Raw genomic sequence first — 18,255 nt, 5'->3', positions numbered from 1 at the left:
CTTGCTTTTCCAATACTTTTGGAGGGGATTTTACTTCCTCACGGTATTTTAGTTCACAGTAGAGTTCCTCATTGTATTTTGTGGCTTCTGCTGCAGGAAGAATGTAAAGTGGTGTTTCTAGTGATTGAGAGGATCATCATTATCATCATCCCACTGTGTTTCCTTTTCCCCTTCCTCAGATGTGTCCAGAGCAACATCGTGCTCCTGACCCAAGCGTTCCGCAAGAAGTTCGTCATCCCTGATTTCAAGACTTTCACCTCCCGCATAGACGAGCTTTACGAGACTGGCAGGAACCTGTCCGGAGGTCAGGTACGAGACGTATCGCCGGTCACGTTCTCATTTTTCCTCTCGGGTTTTTTTTTTTTTTTTTAAACACGCGGAGTGTGGAGTTGCGGATATGTCAAGCTGTGTTTCTGTCTCAGGTGGCTGACTACATTCCTCAACTCGCTAAGTTCAGCCCTGACCTGTGGGGCGTGGCTCTGTGCACGGTGGACGGTCAGAGGTGAGCACCCGCTTACAGCCACGCACTTTTACCTCTGAACAAATACTGAATTAAGGCACTGTTTGTAGTGAAGATTGCGAAATGATCAGTAATCTGTTGTTTTATCCCGAGCTGGTTTAATTACACACCGGGTTTGTTGTTGTGCTTCGCTATCCGGTGGAAATCTACAGAAGGAAGAATCTTTACAGGAGAAACATTGGTGATCTTTTATAAATTCGACTCAACATACAGTCCGTATTTGTGATTGTCACGCCCCAAAAAGCTCGATTTTGCTTTGTTTTTGTTTTTTTTTTCCCTAAATTTTCCTAAAGTTTTTTGGGCTTTTTTTTTCTTTCTTTTGGCGAAATTTGTAACCGTACGGAATAGTTTCCGCAGCGATGTTTGTCGGTAAACGAGACCTTTTTTTTAGTCGTACTCGTTCGACGTACGTGAATCAAAGAGGGCTTTGGCCGAACGCGCGTTACGTTGCGGCGACCTCGCGCGACGCGTCTCGGCCCAGACCTGCGGAAGATCTGCGGTTATTTTGAAGAATCGCGAGCTCCTGTGAGTGTTGCGGATAAATACTCTGAAAACGTTTTCACGATTTTGCGTACATTTCTGAGATCCCAAAATCTCAGAATCTTGGAGGGACTGATAAATAGCAGAACAGTCGGATGAGTTAAGTGTGCGTAACCCGACTCTGAAGGTGCTCAACCTTCCTCATGTAGATACACGTGACTTTAGCCTGACGCTGAATAAAATGGAATATAACTACAAGGTGTTTTTATAGAATGACCCGTGGTGTATGATGGGATTCATTTTCTCTCTCTCTCACTCTCTCTCTCTCTCTCTCTCTCTCTCTCTCTCTCTCTCTGTGTGTGTGTGTGTTAGACACACTGTGGGCGACACCAAGGTGCCGTTCTGTCTGCAGTCGTGTGTGAAGCCGCTGAAGTACGCCATCGCGGTGCACGACCATGGCACAGACTACGTGCACCGCCTCATCGGCAAAGAGCCCAGCGGCTTACGCTTCAACAAGCTCTTTCTGAACGAGGACGGTGAGTTCTCCTCCACCCATCCACCCATGCCCCAGGGGTTAGCTCAGGCACTCCTTCACTAAAATCAGCCCTCACAGCCAGCATCATTCACACGTCTTCAGTGAGGCTCGGCATTCATTTTATAAACAGAACTTTTCATACACTTGTCGAGTTTCGAGTCCTCACCCGAAAATACACCAGAAATGACTGCGTAAGTGGTTTTTAACTCTCCCATATTAACCGACAACCTGGAAGCCCCGCCCCCTCTCCGACGTTAGTCATCTCTATTGATATTACAACTAAAATTCAGTGTGTGTATTTATTTATTTTTCCTCCAGTACATATAATAACACCATTATATTGTATCCTGTGTAGTGAGCATATGTAGTGGGAAAAACTATTTACATGGATCTCACGTTTCTTCAAACGTCAAAATAAAAAGAGATGAAGGTAAATATCTTTTGAAAATACTTTGGATAAAACCAGTTTCTGCTTTTATATTCTCATGCCATATTACCCACAATTCTCTGAGCACTGGAAGGGTTTTTTTTTTTTTTTGGCACGAGTCATCTTGTTTTCGTTCTCGAAAGATCGTCTGATACGGGTTTAAGCCACTCTGGGAAGCTGTCCCTGCGTTGCTGTGGCAACACGGCGAAAGTGTAATGGTCCGCGGATAATAACGCAACAGAGCTTCCACGAGGGTGGGGAGGAAATGTGCGCCGGACGCAAATATCCGCACGACAAATCATCGAGTGCTGACGCTCCAACGCTCTGCTTCCTGCTGCGTATCGTCACGTTTGCCAGAGCGATTCGTGCGGTCAGTCCCCACGGGGTCGGGTCACCGCGCTCTGAGTAATCCACATCGTCTCTGTCAGACAACACGAGTGGCAGGAAGTGATGCAATGCCTGAAGAATTGTCATGTAGAGGAAGCCTGAGTTGTTGTGAGTTTTCTGAACAGAAGGGGAAATGTGTGTGAAATACACATAAGATGGAAACTTGGTGGAAATCTTGCTGTGTGTGTGTGTGTGTGTGTGTGTGCTGTTTAAACTGAATGGTGGTGTAGTGACTCTTACTGCGTCCTGTTTGCCCGCTGTTCGATGAACACTCCAGCTTTCTCCTTCAGCCGATTCATAGAAACACGAACCTGGATTTAACTGGAACTCCAAGCCGACATCTTTTCCTGAAACATGGCTTCAGTAAAGAAACCGAAGAAGAAGAAATCAGACAAGCATGAAGTGACTGTTGTTCCAGAACCTTTCAGTATGGTTAGGGTTATGAAGCATGAAAATGTACACTTTGCAATATGTGTGTAATATCACTTTTATCAAATTTTTAAATATTTAATTAGTAAGCTTGTTCATAATTTGAATATGTAATATATGCAGCCAATTTGTTTTGGTGTGGAGCAACAACACAGGAGTCATTTAAAAGAACCTAAAAGTGTAATAAACTATTTAAAAAAAAAAAATAATAATTTATATAGTTTTGCGTCAGAATTAGTTTTTTTGTTTGTTCGTTAGTTGTTTTTTTTTTTTTTTTTTTTTTTTTTGTAAAACTACACTTTATTTATTTTTCGGATTAAAATAAACAATGAAGAATCAAATTTAGCTTACGACTCTGAATCGGAATCTAATCAAATCGTCCTCCTCCTGTCGCTAGCTTTCGTGCAGTAAGAGAGAACGCTGCGAGTGCCTTCGTCACGTTCCCGAGCGCGAGCTCCTACCGTCCTGAAGAAACTTCCAGAAGGTTTACTGGTTTACCTCTGAGACCGGAGACTCCTTCCGTAAATGCTAAATAAACATCTAGGATGACAGGAAAACCTTCTCAACACCGTCTCGACAACTACACCCGTGTGTTTTTAACTCCGTACGAATCCCTGTGAACGAGCTGTTACTATGGAAACGCTAACGTATTAGTGTAACCCTGCGCTACCGTCAGAGATGCTGCTCGAAAGTGAACCGACCAATCAGAATGCAGAATTCACAGCGTAATCATTACGATGGTAACAGATGCCGTTGTTTGTCCACAGATAAACCCCATAACCCGATGGTGAACGCCGGAGCGATTGTGTGTACCTCTCTGATAAAGGTAAGCGCACACCTGGTCTCTGGAGCGTAAAATCACTCGTCCTAACCGTACTCACAACGCGCCGAGGTTCCAGAAGATTCACACCCAGTCACCTAGTTAAAAAAAACCCCCCGAAGGACACGTTATTAAAGTGTGTACTTTACATCGTGAACTGTCCCACTCCAGACGATAACATTATCCATTCTCATATTTAAAAAATAAATAATAATAATAACAATGAAACCACTCAATACACTTTTTTTTGTGTGTGTAATGAATTCTTAAGTGAAATTCATTTGAACTTCCTGTTACTCTCGCATTTCTCCATCTCTCAGACTTCACTGATTGTTATTACTGTTGATTAGAAAGTGTGCAGCTTCAGCACACACACCCACACGTGTGCATGCACACACACACACACACACACACACACACACACACACACACACACACACACACACACACACACGAGATCCATTGATGGATCTCGTCACTGCTAACTACTGAGGAAGGAAACTTGGAGTATACCGTCATGCTTCCCATTCACTGTGTGTGTGTGTGTGTGTATGAGAGAGACTGAGCATAAGTGCTAATTTGTGTTAACTGTACAAAGAAACACACTCCTTTTTTTTTTTTTGGTAAAGTTATAATCCGGATATTCGAGTCTTAAAACGTCTACAATAATATTTTTGGCTCGTTTGACCATGAGAACGTTTTTAATTTAATTTTATTTTATTCCAATTTAATGTCAAAATGGTAATTTAATCATTTATAGACCGAGAAATAATAAGTTCTTCAGGTATTGAGATTAGACACTGAAATATATATGTATGTATATATGTATATACGTGTGTGTGTGTGTGTGTGTGTGTGTAAATACAGGAACATGATAATGATGATAATTGGGAAACTTTCATGACGTCGTTAACTAATTAAGTATAATAGGAAGCATCATTTTTAATCAGGATTAATTAGTAAACTATTATATTGACAGAACAGTACGATAATAACAGCTGTATTGAAGCTCTGACACTGGAGACTCCTTCCACAAACGTTAAACGTCGGTATGCTGTTCAATTGAAATTTATTTCGTTTATTAAAGTTGCGTTATTAAAGGGCTGGTTCTTTATATGGTCCTTAACAAATACAAGATCATTTAAAACCGATTCATTTGCTTCTTCGGTCAATTATGATATACACTGTGTAGCCAAAAGTGTGCGCGCCCCATGACCGTCACACTCGTACGTGCTCATTATAATCAGCTCCGCTCTTCTGGGAAGGCTTTGCACTCGATCTCCACCAGTCCATTGAGCTACAAGAGCGTTCGCGAGGTCAGGTGACGAGGCCCGGGGTGCACGCGATCCGGCAGCGTTAGAGCAATAATCCATCCTCGGTTGTTCCATCAACATCCCATATTTGTGTTGGTTTTTCATGTCTGATCATGAAACAGGAAGTGCTACTAAAAAGCTCATTTAACAAATGAATTCCAAAAATTCATCCTACAGTTTCTTTTGTTTTTTTTTTGGTTTTTTATCTGATGTACACTCTGGGGTTCAATCACGTCCCACTCACCAGATCATGTTTATTCATCTTGTGCTCGATTATGTCATATCGATTACTTGTGAATGAATGATTTAATTGCGTGTGAGTGAGCGAGAGAGAGTGTGTGTGTGTGTGTGTGTGTGTGTGTGTGTGTGTGTGTGTGTGTGTGTGTGATTGAGAGAGAGTGCTCACCCTGTGTTGAACTGTCTGTGGGAGCTGCTTCTGCTGTTTTCCGTAGGATCCTCCTTTTTGTACCACGTTACCGCATGAGAATTTCTCCCCTCCTGCCGCGAGTGCTCCACGCGGGCTTGTCGTGTGCAATGTGGTGATGAAGGCTTTCTCTGTATGCTTTTTTTCTTTATGTTGTTGCATATTTTACAGACGTAGGAACTGTGGGATTTTTTGACCGCTGCAGCAGGTCAATGACGTTGGTAATCTCTTCCTTTCCATTATTTCCTCCTTCCTCCCCTCATTGAAACAAGCTGGGACACACTGAGCCCTCAGTATCTCAGTGTGCCTGTTTATATGCTGTAAACTTCTTAACAACTTGTCAGATTTATTTGAATTTTTTTTGTCATGATGCTTATAATCTTGACTGAAAGCACACACAAAAACAAACACAAGCACAGTATTGTTTTACTGTTAGTATGAAGCGAACATATAATCTAGGACGTAATGAGAAATCTTGGGCTCTGGGAATAAAACCGAATCTGTAGATCGAAACGGTCTAACTTTCGACTTCTGCAGGGCCACTGTTTAATGTTTAAACACCTTCCAGTACATTGTGTCAACCCTAATCAACAACCGCTTCCTGCACCATGTGTCATTGGCGAAACCCCGACTGACACGTCGACATTGACAACATAGCTGAAACCCTTCTCGGTACATTACGACAATGAAGTGAAACCCCATGACAAGTCGGTGTCTTTTAATGCCATTAGAAATGGCGTGCAGAAAATTTTTAACGTGCCAGCAGTCTTTCACATTAAACAGCAACACAAAAAAGGTGAAAGTTTGGTGGTCCGAATTGGTGGCCCTGCAGGATTGTGGTTGGACAGCTCCGATACTCTGATAGAGCTCTTCCTTTTGGGTCCTAGTCCTCACTGTCCTTCATTCCTCCAACTCAGATCTCAGTCCTTCAGACCTTCTAGCTTTCCTCCTGTCCGCATGTTTACTAGTAGGGGTCGGAAAACTAATCAGTTCTCTCTCGAAAAAAATTAAAAGATTTGCCATCAATGTACAAAACGTCAAAATGAGGAAACGGAACATAGAAGGTCTGTGAAGTTTGTCAAAATAAATAAATAAAAAGCCCTGGCAGAGATTGTGAAATTGTACTTTTTTTTTTAATTAATTCTTTAAACATCAATGTAGCCAGATAGGTTCACTTTTTTCCATATTGAACTGAACTGTGAACTGAAGTTCGAAAGATATGTCCGTGTTTACGCCGGGAAAGTTTCTCATTTTCCGATTCGACTTAACGCAATTAAATTAATCCACCTGGAATCCGTCCACGTTAACTAGCTGCTAGCCTGTCCGGCAAAACCGAAAACGTTTAGACGGACAGATTAATAAATGCAAAAGTCTATCGAAACCAACGTGCGGCTCATAAAACCGGATTTCCATAACGGCGGCAGATGATCCTCTGCGGCGACTCCTAGAGGGAGCAGCACGAAAGAAGACGAAGGAGAAACGTTTGAATATAGATTTATTTCAGCATTTGATTATGTAAAGAAATACCTGCCAGCTGTAACAGAAATATTTCTGTACCGTTGCAATCAAAACGATCCAAACCCGCATTGCAAATCAGGTTAATTGTTTAAATGTACAGACTTTCAGCTGTTTGCGATGAACAAATCAAACAAAATGAGTTGAAATAGTTCGACACGACGAACGCTTCAAGCGGTTTCCCCAAATTCAACTGAAAATGCCACTTAATAACTTCTCCAGTCTCAAAAGTATTCACCCCCCTGAATAGAATCCCTCACAACAGCACAAATCTGCAAAACAGGTGTTGTCTCATGTACACCTGATGTGACTAATCAAGGGCTTAATTAGTTGTACCAGGTGTGCTTGAGCTGGAACACATGAAATACCTGAACTGGCTAGGGGCAGGAAATATGTGAAATACCTGGACGGGGCAGAACAAGGAAGCTGTCAACGGCTGCAAGCAGATTTCTGAGAAAGCAGGTTGTGCAAAACCCTCGAGTGACTGCAAAAGACCTGCAGCGAGGAAACACACTGGAACTTTTCTGCACGACGGATCAGCGGTATGTCTGGAGGAACAAGAATGAAGAAAGAACACTCTGTCCACAGTCGAGCATGGTGGGGGCTCGGTGATGCTCTGGGGCTGCTCTGCATCTTCTGGCACTGGAAACCTGCAGCAAGATGGACTCATTGAAGTATCAGGAAATCCTATGAGAAAACATCATGGAAAAGGGACCTTCCAACAGGACAATAATCCCAAGCATACCTCAAATTCCACCAAGGCTTGGTTGCAGAAGTCCTGCAAAATTCTACAGATCCTTCAGTCTCCTGACTTGAACCCCATAGAAAATGTCTGGTGGGATTTGAAGAAGGCGGCTGCAGCACACAAACCTAACAATATTACTGAACTGGAGGCCGTTGCTCATGAGGAACGGGGGAAGATTCCTCAGGAACGCTGCAGAAGCTCTGCATCTGGTTTGCAGCAGGTCAGAACAGCAAAATCGTGCTCTACTAAGTGCTGAAGATGCTCGCCATGAAGGGGGTAAATAATTTTGAAACTGGAGAAATCATAAGTTGCATTTTCAGTTGAATTTGGGGAAACCGCTTGAAGCGTTCATCGTGTCGAACTATTTCTTGTTTGATTTGTTCATCGCAAACCGCTGCAAGTCAGTACATTTCGACAGTAAACTTGATTTGCACTTGGGGGAGGGGGTGAAATCATTTTGATTCCAATTGTATATCTAAAACTTTCTGCTATGAATGGAAATGCTAGGGTTATGTTTCATTATTTCTAGGTGCATTTTTAAAAAAAAAATGAAGTCCCGGCACCCTGTGAGGTCTCTAGAGATTCCCAGCCCTACTATCCAGGGCTGCACTACAGCACTGTTGCACAAATGAGCTCAAAAACGAAAACGAGCATGTGCCAAGAATGCAAACACAAGCACTTTACATATGTGGAAAAAAAAATCTGCACATGTAAATTCATGGTTCTGAAAATCGTGAAGTATTTTGTCCTGAATGGTGAACATCTTTAAGAGACGCCACCTGGAGGGAGACCATCCGTGTCTCCTCGCACCCTAAACGCTTAGCTCTTACTCTGTTCGTATCCGTATTGCGTCTCGCCTTTAGATCGTATTTAGGAGTTTAAGAGAACGCACATGAACGCCACCACAAATTCGTGGCAAACTCTGGATTTTCTTCGAGTTTCAACGGGTGCAAGACGTCTGTAGTCGACGGTAAATTAGTTGAAATGTATAGGTCCGAGGAGCCGTTCCAGCCGATCGTTTTTACATCATCACGCCTAATTTGCATGGACGTCACGGCACTTTGAACGTCTCTGAAGCGACAGCTCCGCGTCGTACACGTACGTGGAAACACGTTCACGATCGCTAGTACGAACACGGCGTTAATCAGATCAGGGTTTATCCAGTCAACCTGAGCAGGACCGGCTGCTGTACCCACTCAAACACACGTCACACACTTCAGCTCTCTTTCTGAACAGGATTTTGACTGACCTACCGGTTTTGGCATTCATGGGTTAACCACAGCGACTTACTTGTAGCACTCCATCCTCCATTTTAACGTTTAACTCTAGCTGTAAAGAACAACACCGCGATTTTTTTTTTTTTAACGGTTCATTAATGAAATAGATTTCATCTTACACACAGTAGCCTCCCCCTCTCCTTTTTTTTAATTTTGAATTGCCTAACAAATAAAACCACTAACAGATTTGTGTTTTTTGTTTTTTTGTTTTTTTGTATGTTAAACCTCCCTGTGATCTGCAAATGCTATAGTAGTGACGTTTCTGTTCGAATGCCTTTTGGAAAAAAGAAAAAAAAAGTCTCTCTTTTAGTCATCGAGTGTCTAGAATATTTCTAGTATTAAGAAATTCCCCCCTCCCCCACAATATGTATGAATATATAAATATATACCTCTGTGTCAGGTGATTTATTGTGTTCGTTTTCTTCATCTCTTTCAGCAAAAGGCAGGCAACGCGGAGAAGTTTGACTATGTGAGTACGGATAGAGTTACGTTAAAATCCGGCTGAGGGTTCGTGTGTTTAATCTGAGTGTATCTGATTTTTTTTTTTTTTTTTTTTTTTTTAATTCCGTGTAAAGGTGATGAACTTCCTGAAAAAGATGGGGGGCAACGAGTATGTGGGTTTCAGCAATGCCACGTAAGTCACACACCAACTGTCCACTTTAATAGCCTGTACACCTGCACGTTCATGCAGTTAGCTGATCAGCCAATCACGTGGCAGTATTCTGAAATACTCACACCAGCCACATCTGGCACCAACAACCACGTCACGGTTAAAGTTGCACCTCAGAGATCAGACGACTTCTTCATTCTGATGATTGGTGCGAATTGAAGCTCTTGACCCGTACCTGTATGTTCGACTACCACACGCAGTTTGTTTGTGTTCTCTGTGCCAGGTTCCAGTCTGAGCGTGAATCAGGCGATAGGAATTTCGCCATCGGCTATTACCTGAAGGAGAAGAAGGTTAGTTTGGGGGATGACTACTGTGCTGAAATTCGGAAATCTTCTCGTCTATGGGCTGTGTTCAGAGTCTGAGACTTATGTCAGTGTTGACATGGGGAAGTTCGACATATTCAGTCGGGTTACTCACCCGAACATGTTTTTATTTTTTTTTTTTTCCACGCCCTCAAGATTTTCTTTTTAGTTCACGCATCCTCATGCCTCAGATTCTCAGCTGCTTTACTCAGACTCCGCCCCCGCGCGAGTCTGTATTCACGTCCGACGTCTGAATATCAACGTACATAATTTCCATAATAAATCCTCACCGAATACTCGACTCTGAACTCGTCTTTCTCTCTCTCTCATTCTCTCTCTCTCTCTCTCATTACCCTGAGGGAATCATGTCAATTTTAATAAATTCCATATAACACTTTTGAATAAATAAAAAATTTGGCTAATTAATATTCATATGTATTTGCATACTTCAAACATTTACAGTAAGACCTCCTAATCTCAGTTAATGTGCATTCGATTGTGTGTACAGTGTTTTCCCGAAGGTACAGATATGACCTCTATCCTGGACCTCTACTTCCAGGTGAGATAAGCACCACAGCACCTTCTCTCACTCACTCACTCTCTCTCACACACACACACACACACACACACACACACACACACACACACACCATGTTAACCATGAACAGTGCAGGCCGTAGAAGGATGATCGTGAGTCAGAAGTCGCAGGAAACGTGATCTGTGTGTGTGTGTGTGTGTAGCTGTGCTCCATCGAGGTGACGTGTGAGAGCGCCAGCGTCATGGCTGCAACCCTGGCCAACGGCGGCTTCTGTCCAATCACGGGCGAGCGCGTGCTGAGTCCTGAGGCCGTCAGGAACACGCTGAGCCTCATGCACTCCTGCGGCATGTACGACTTCTCCGGACAGTTCGCCTTCCACGTGAGTGTCACGCACTTAACACCACGGTGCTTTCGAGATCCCGCGCTCCGATTGGTCGGAAGGTGTTGATTTCATTTTCTGTAACAGCAGCTCTGACAGTAGCGCAGGTTTACGTTAACGCACTTGTTCCACTTCCTCACAGCACCCCATCCTTGACTATTTATCGTTACCTTTCTCAGGTGGGTTTGCCGGCTAAGTCAGGCGTGGCAGGTGGCATCCTTCTGGTGGTTCCCAACGTGATGGGTGTCATGTGCTGGTCTCCTCCACTGGACAAACTGGGAAACAGCGTTCGAGGCATCCAGTTCTGCCTGGTATACACACACACATTATTATTTTCCTTATTTTTACTTGGCATCCAGTTACACCAGTTCTAAGAAATTCTTTCACTTTTTGTTCGCACAGTGTGCGAGTGTGTGTCCTGTCACTAGCAGGCCTCCTTCATGCTACACAGAGCACAAGGCTTATACCGAGTGCCTCACTCACACTGCTAAAGACGCTTTTATTTAAAGAAGAAAAGAGGGGGGCAATAATTTTGCACAGCGTTGCGTATAATAGTACACAGGTTTTGTTTGTTCGCCAGTATGACGTGGTCAGGCGAGAACTAAACAGATAGCTACAAAACAAATCCATAAATGAAGACGAGTAAGACTAGCCGTTTGATGAGGTACAAAAGTAATGGTGCCCTATAAAAGGAGGAGGAGTTAGCGTTAGTCTGTGGTAAGTGATGGCAGTAGTGGCTGGAGCTGCATTAAATCTGGAAGATTTAGCATAATGTTAAACACGTGCACCGTTTAGTCGGCACTAAACTCTAAACTTTCAACTAAACTTTCAAACTTGGGCGTGGCTGAATTGGTATTTATCACAATGTGTGAAAATAAATAATCAGCTGATATTGTAAATGTTTACTTTATCGTCACGTCCCCTGTACAGTTGGCACTTCTCGTCAGCCGCCCCGCCCACTTTGCATCATTAAGAGTAGCTCGCCTCCTTTCGGTCTAGTCGACGCGATTCTTCATGTATCCTTGTTCCTGTTTCTCCTCTGCAGGATCTGGTGTCTCTGTTCAACTTCCACAACTACGACAACCTGCGGCACTTTGCCAAGAAGCTGGACCCGCGGCGCGAGGGCGGCGAGCAGCGGGTGAGTGCGCTCTTTCGTTTGCCCGCCCACCTATCCCTAGCGGCATGCCCCATCAACGCACTACACAGCGTCCTGTACGAGTGAGCACTCCGCACTCCGAGAAAAAACTCGTCGTCCTCCTCCTGCCTCACACACACTCCACACAGGTCACACACGCCACACACGCCACACTCTGCTGAGCTACGACGCTGCAAATCGCTACACGTCAAACCTGTCCCCTAACCACTACAGCTCGCGATGTAGCGTATCCGTTTCTGTCTCACTAACACGTCTGTCTTTCTACACCACACCTTTCCTCAGCTCTGATTACAGGTTAGAACACGGGAAAAGTCATTCCATTCACCTTACACTTCGCCGTTGAAGGGTGAAGGTAGCGTTAATATCTTCTGGTGTGACCTAACGTACGAAGAGCACGCACTAGCGAAGCGCAGGATCACTAGGCTTGTCACGATCAAGGCATTTTGACCTCGTGATGAAAACTAATAACGAGTTACGGGTAAATAACGAGTCATTGGTGATTCTTGGAGAAATGTCTTGGAGACACTTCGTCTGAGCGATAGGTAAAGAATAAAACACTCCGTCTTGTGTTATAGGAAAACAATCACCGACGGAGTGGTGTGATGGAGCGGAGTCACTCTTACCCCCTTGAAGTGTTTTATTCCTCTTATAATACCAAAAAAAAAACCCCAACTATTACCATTTTTGATCTATCGAAGATTTGGCACATCATAGCTTTCACGTCAGGCTACGTGAGATGGCGTGTAATATGCCATCGTCCTAACATGCTCCACATTTAATGATGCTTTAATCAGGAACGCTTACAGAGCTGTAGAAAAGCTTGCCACATTGCTGCGTGGATCGTGCCAGGCCTAGCGAGCAGTGCTTTCCCACCTAACCACAGGAAGACGCGACTCTAATGGCTTTGCTTACCCTTTACTAACATTGTGGCATGCAGGGCTTTGATGGCAGTGCACACACACACACACACACACACACACACACTTACACTCATATGGAAATAAAAGCCTGGGAAAGCAAACTAACGTGTTCTCCGTGTCGCTCAACACAGCAGCCCTGCTATGCGCCGATGGATTACGAGTGTCTTCAGCAAGAGCTGGCTCTCAAAGATTCTCTGTGGAAAAAAGTCTCGCCCACCGAGTCCAACGAAGACTCTTCCACGACTGTGATCTATAGGATGGATCAAGTCGGAGAGCACAACTAAACACGCCTGCGCTTCGGCTGGAGTAAAGGGCTGTACGCCACGTATTTACGTCGCGCTGTGTTTATTTGATTTTATTTTACGGTGTCTTGGTTTGGAACTTTGCAGCTTTTTTTTTTTTGTGTGTGTGTTTTTGTTCTTCTTCCTCTGTCTCAGGCAGACGCTTACACGTCTTTTCTGTTTCTGAATGAATACGAAACCAAAGAGATGGACCTGAACCCAAGCTGGAGGTTAAAGAGGGAAGTGCTTGGTCAGGTTCAGATGCAGGGAAAAAAGTGTCACGACGCTGATCGCTCAGTCTTCTCTGCAGCACGGTGTTGGCAGACGTTATGAGCTTTCCCCACACACACACACACACACACACACACACACACACACACACACACACACACGATGTATTGATCAGGTGACGTCACGGAGGTCACGCAGGCCTGCTCGCGTGACCCCCAGCTGTGCCCGTACAGGCTCTTTAATCGGCTCGACACGTTTCAGCTCCACTCGTTCACTTGAGTATCGTTCAAAAGACCTCAGCATGATGAATGCGGAGACGACGAAATGAGCGTCATGACCCCTTGTACTCTCACGTTGACCTCCAGTCCTGCATGTGGCGCTGTTACAAATATTACAACAGTTTCCATTCGAATGCGAAAGTCGTGCCTTTGTTTGTAAAGACCAATCACAGACTCGGTCGCGTGCTGTGTTCCTCCATAGAGTTTTATCCACGGCGAGCAAAACCTCCGCACGGCATCCATTTACTTCTGTTACATCAAATTACTCGCCAAACGTTGCCTCAACAGGAAGTTTGTTTAGCTTCCTCAAAAAGTCTTTCATTTTGTAGCTTTTTTTTAAATGTAGTGGCTTAGCTGCAACTACATTAAAAAAGGATTACCCACCGACCCCGCCCTCTAGTTCTCCACTGAGTGAGTTTAGTAGTTGTCTCAGATTGGGGGCGGAGCTTAGCTTGCGCATGGTAAAATGTCAACTAAAGCCTGAATGAGCCAGATTCCAGTCAGTTCACAAGGCAAGGAATCGTGGGTATTTGACAGAAAACACTTGATACGGAATGAAAACATAACGTTCAAAGTAAAACATTGCTGAACTTAAAAACAAACAGTACTGACTGTACCGTGAAAATGTAATGTGCTTATTTAAAATGAAATAAATATTAATATATATATGAACTATTAATAAATATTAAAGAAAATAAGATATACACCGAAACTGAACACACTCCAAATAACAAAAATGGAGATATCTGAAACGAATCAAAAATGCTTCAAATAACACGAAAAAATGAGTCCGCGAGGGTTTTTATTTCGCCTCTAGAGGCCGCTCTCGAACCGTATAACGACAGCGGAGTCTTCTCAGACGCTCTCGTGAAGGACGCAACTTGGGAAAAACTATCGGTGTTTGTTGTAGGTGTATTTTATGGGCGGAGCTAACTAACCCGCTTGAGTGTATACAAAATGTACGTATAAACGACGGTAAATCTGCGTGTATTGTAGTGGCTGACGCATTGACACGTCAGAGTACGTTCCTTTACATATTAACCTTTTTAAAAAAAAATGAATAACGGGGCGTCATTTTTACACATCGCCTCGCTTCCCAGTGTGTTGTGTATTATTAACACAGCAGCGTCGATCTCGGACCTCGTGCTGCTTCATGTTCTGCACCGTTCCACAGCTTTTCTCTTCCATCGCACCTTCACGCATTGGGTCTAAAGACCCGATCAGGAAGCGCGAAAACAACACGGTGTCCGAGTATAACGAACACACGTTACGTAGCTTTTAATGTTATTCGACAGCCCCAGTTCTGGGGTTTTTTTGTTTTGTTTTTTTTAAACATTATTCCATGAAGGATGGATTTCGCAATTCCTGATCGAGGCTTTTGACCGTGGATTATTTCTCACGCAAGAAAAATTAGCCCCACAGATTAAATCTCACGTCGCTGTCTTGCAGCAGTAATGAAACGTACGACAGCCACAAGGGGGCGATGTCTGTTACTTTTTGTTTATTTTTTCTTTTCGTGTGTGTGTGTGTGTGTGTGTGTTTTATGTTCACGAATGTATAATATTGTTTCAGTCTTATTTTTCCCATGCTGACTATGTCGTTAACCCACCTCACTGCTTTTTTTCATTATTTAATGTTTGTATCTGTGTATACTGAACTGGATTGTGTGTGTGTGTGGGGGGGGATTTTTGTGTTTTTATGTGGGCAGAATACAGTGATTACTTGAACATGGGAAAGTGATCCCGTTCTCAATGTTACTAACGTGACTACTCCAGTCATGCTGCTCATCTGTTGGTGCACAAAAGACGAATATAATATATATATATTTATAGAAACATAAACATGCTTTCCTCATAGAATTAATACTCAAGTATGTCATGGATGCTCTCTCTCACTGGCAGTATTGCGCTCTCTCTGGCTGTTCACTTTCATTTGCTGGCTGTTCATTTAGTCCTATTTTATTTGAATAAACTTGTGTAAACCCATCTCATCTGTTATCTCATGATTTGTTTGTTTGTTTGTTTGTTTGTTTGTTTGTTTTGAACCGTCATTGTCTCATTTCCAGTTTTGAGGACAGGTATGACTGCTGAATAAATAAATAAATAGATAGATTGCCGAAACCGTTTACAGTGTTGTATTAACGATGGAGGTTCCAGTGTTACAGCTCAGGCTCTTGTGCAACGCTTTGTTGTTCTCTTAAATGAAGAAGCCGGATAACTGAAGATTGTCGTCTGTTCTGTGTCTGTGTGAAACAATTCAGCAAACCGTACGTACCGTACGTACGCTACATATCTATGGGAACACAAATGACGACGACAACAAGGCCTAGCTGAAATGTTCTTCCTGTTGTGCGTTATTGCGTTACTGTGGCTGTCGCTGCGCAGCGATCGACTAAAACACAGAGTTTCCAACCTCAGAAACCAAAGAAAACGCCCCTTAAATTCAGAGCGTCAGAACGGTCTCGTACGCGAGTCCCGCGAGTGACGGCGAATCAACACGGCCGCTCACAACATCAGAAATGAACACGGTAGCACGTCTTACCTTCACGAGTTACATCAACCAATATACAGACATATTCGCAGTAGTATAAATCTATCGTACTGATTCTATGGTCGGTATTATATTCCGGGGGGGGGGGTGGAGTGGTATATGTGCATGGTGTGTGTTAATGAAGCAAATGTCTTCTAAGAAGTCCTTGTCTCTGAAATTTAAAGAGAATCCACTGGAGAACATGTTCACCTTCATGCTCCTGAAACGTCATGTAACGGTTATACGATTTAATTCCTCGCTGAGATGGATAATGTTTTATAATGAAACTATTGAATCTGTTTAGTGTTACTTTCCCTTTAATCGACCTCGGACTCAGCAACTGAAGCTCCAGACAAAAATGATAGCTGATTGAAATGATTGGTTTTGATTTGAGCTGTGAAGAGGTGAAACTTTAAATAATGAAAAATGAATGCACAGAATGGGTCTGAAAAGACTACATACAGTGTATTGGTTCATGTTGGGACAGGGTTCGTGCTGGAGCACCACTGACAGGACGGTGATAGAGCACTGAGGGGAAGGTGTTGGATCCCTGAAGGTACAGTAATTTATGTGTGGATGATGATGGAGCACTGAGGGGATGGTGATGGAGGTGGGCATGGTGATTGAGCACTGAGGGGATGGTGATGGAGGTGGGGATGATGGAGCACTGAGGGGATGGTGATGGAGGTGGGCATGGTGATGGAGCACTGAGGGGATAGTGATAGAGGTGGGGATGATGGAGCACTGAGGGGATGGTGATGGAGGTGGGGATGATGGAGCACTGAGGGGATGGTGATGGAGGTGGGCATGGTGATTGAGCACTGAGGGGATAGTGATAGAGGTGGGGATGATGGAGCACTGAGGGGATGATGATGGAGCCCTGAGGGGACGGTGATGGAGGTGGGGATGATGGAGCACTGAGGGGATGATGATGGAGCCCTGAGGGGACGGTGATGGAGGTGGGGATGATGGAGCACTGAGGGGACGGTGATGGTGGTGGGGGTGATGATGGAGCCCTGAGGGGACGGTGATGGAGGTGGGGATGATGGAGCACTGAGGGGACGGTGATGGTGGTGGGGGTGATGATGGAGCACTGAGGGGACGGTGATGGCAGTGGGGGTGATGATGGAGCACTGAGGGGACGGTGATGGAGCACTGAGGGGACGGTGATGGAGGTGGGGATGACATTAAAGCACTTGACTTGGAATCCAGAATTCAACAGTGCTGCGGTATAAAAGTAAATAATGGAATTCTGGTGCCCTCTTGTGGTGACTTTAGAAGTGCATGTCAGAAAGACAGGTTGTTCCTCACCTCATCCACTGATTTGGTTTATACTCTGAGGAGTGTACTTGGTGCAGTCAAGCAGGAAAAATGACAAGAGAAGTATCTGCACTGGATCGCCAGTGTCCTTACAGGTGGTTTGTTCCCTTTCTCTGCGGTGGAGGCTACAGAATGAGAAGGCAGCAGATATTTTAGTCAAATAAGCACCTTAGAAAATGTGATTATGACCACACAAATCATATGCAAATCCTGCTAATCAGGTTGGACTGAATCATAATTTTTCCCCCTCTAATCCTCTGAAGGCTGTTCATGTCTCGGTTCTGCAGAGCTCCAGGTGCACCAATCACTGTTTTCCATCCCTTTACAGGTGAAGTCTGTCATTAACCTCCTCTTCGCTGCCTACACCGGAGACGTATCGGCACTCAGAAGGTATGTTATCACCATCACACCTCCCCACAGCGTATATCCCTCCAGATCACAACCGGCAGCCCGTCCACGCTCTACATTTATTACATAAAGGTGTGTGTGTGTGTTGATCGATTTGCATGTGCAAATTGTGTTCCTGACACAGCTTATTTGCATATAGTGCCGCCCACAAAACTCCATAAAAGGTCAAGCGCACAGCCAGCTGGGAGCACGAAACGAACAATCAGCGTAAAGGCTGAAAAACACAATATTTTTTTAGTTATTTTGACTCATTTCTCTGGCAAAAAAAAAAAAAAAAAATATATATATAATAATAAGCAAGCTCTAAATCTTCCATCAGCTGAGGCGTTTGTTTGGCTTACGGATCTGCGCAGGCAGACCGACCCGTCCTC

General features: G+C 44.0%; 1 protein-coding gene and 1 long non-coding RNA gene across 11 annotated transcripts in view; one reads left to right on the top strand and one right to left on the bottom strand.

Annotated features, from left to right (window-relative positions):
* The window catches only part of glsb (glutaminase b), a 33,121-nt gene that overhangs the window by 11,456 nt on the left and 3,410 nt on the right, over window positions 1-18,255 (top strand). For 3 of the 10 annotated variants that reach the window (XM_053680731.1, XM_053680730.1, XM_053680736.1), the window contains exons 4-16: window positions 180-309; window positions 423-502; window positions 1,373-1,536; window positions 1,891-1,965; window positions 3,546-3,604; window positions 9,309-9,341; window positions 9,448-9,506; window positions 9,766-9,832; window positions 10,353-10,403; window positions 10,585-10,761; window positions 10,941-11,072; window positions 11,807-11,899; window positions 17,805-17,866. In XM_053680731.1, coding sequence (XP_053536706.1) covers window positions 180-309; window positions 423-502; window positions 1,373-1,536; window positions 1,891-1,965; window positions 3,546-3,604; window positions 9,309-9,341; window positions 9,448-9,506; window positions 9,766-9,832; window positions 10,353-10,403; window positions 10,585-10,761; window positions 10,941-11,072; window positions 11,807-11,899; window positions 17,805-17,866 — 1,182 coding nt within the window. Of the gene's footprint in view, window positions 1-179; window positions 310-422; window positions 503-1,372; window positions 1,537-1,890; window positions 1,966-3,545; window positions 3,605-5,506; window positions 5,557-9,308; window positions 9,342-9,447; window positions 9,507-9,765; window positions 9,833-10,352; window positions 10,404-10,584; window positions 10,762-10,940; window positions 11,073-11,806; window positions 11,980-12,968; window positions 15,613-17,804; window positions 17,867-18,255 lie in introns of those variants that run through there. The other 7 variants (XM_017469417.3, XM_017469415.3, XM_053680735.1 and 4 more) reach the window with 6 other exon arrangements.
* Window positions 2,142-5,556, bottom strand: LOC124628274 (uncharacterized). The gene is made up of 3 exons (XR_006982720.2): window positions 5,318-5,556; window positions 2,590-2,707; window positions 2,142-2,466 (listed from the first exon to the last, which is right to left on the bottom strand). It is a non-coding gene; the product is annotated as an uncharacterized LOC124628274 (long non-coding RNA).

The sequence above is a fragment of the Ictalurus punctatus genome, chromosome 6 (genome assembly GCF_001660625.3).
Source record: "Ictalurus punctatus breed USDA103 chromosome 6, Coco_2.0, whole genome shotgun sequence".
In the NCBI taxonomy this organism is placed as follows: Eukaryota; Metazoa; Chordata; class Actinopteri; order Siluriformes; family Ictaluridae; genus Ictalurus; species Ictalurus punctatus.
Note: the sequence above shows the minus strand (reverse complement) of the source record. Positions and strands in the feature narration are given on the sequence as shown.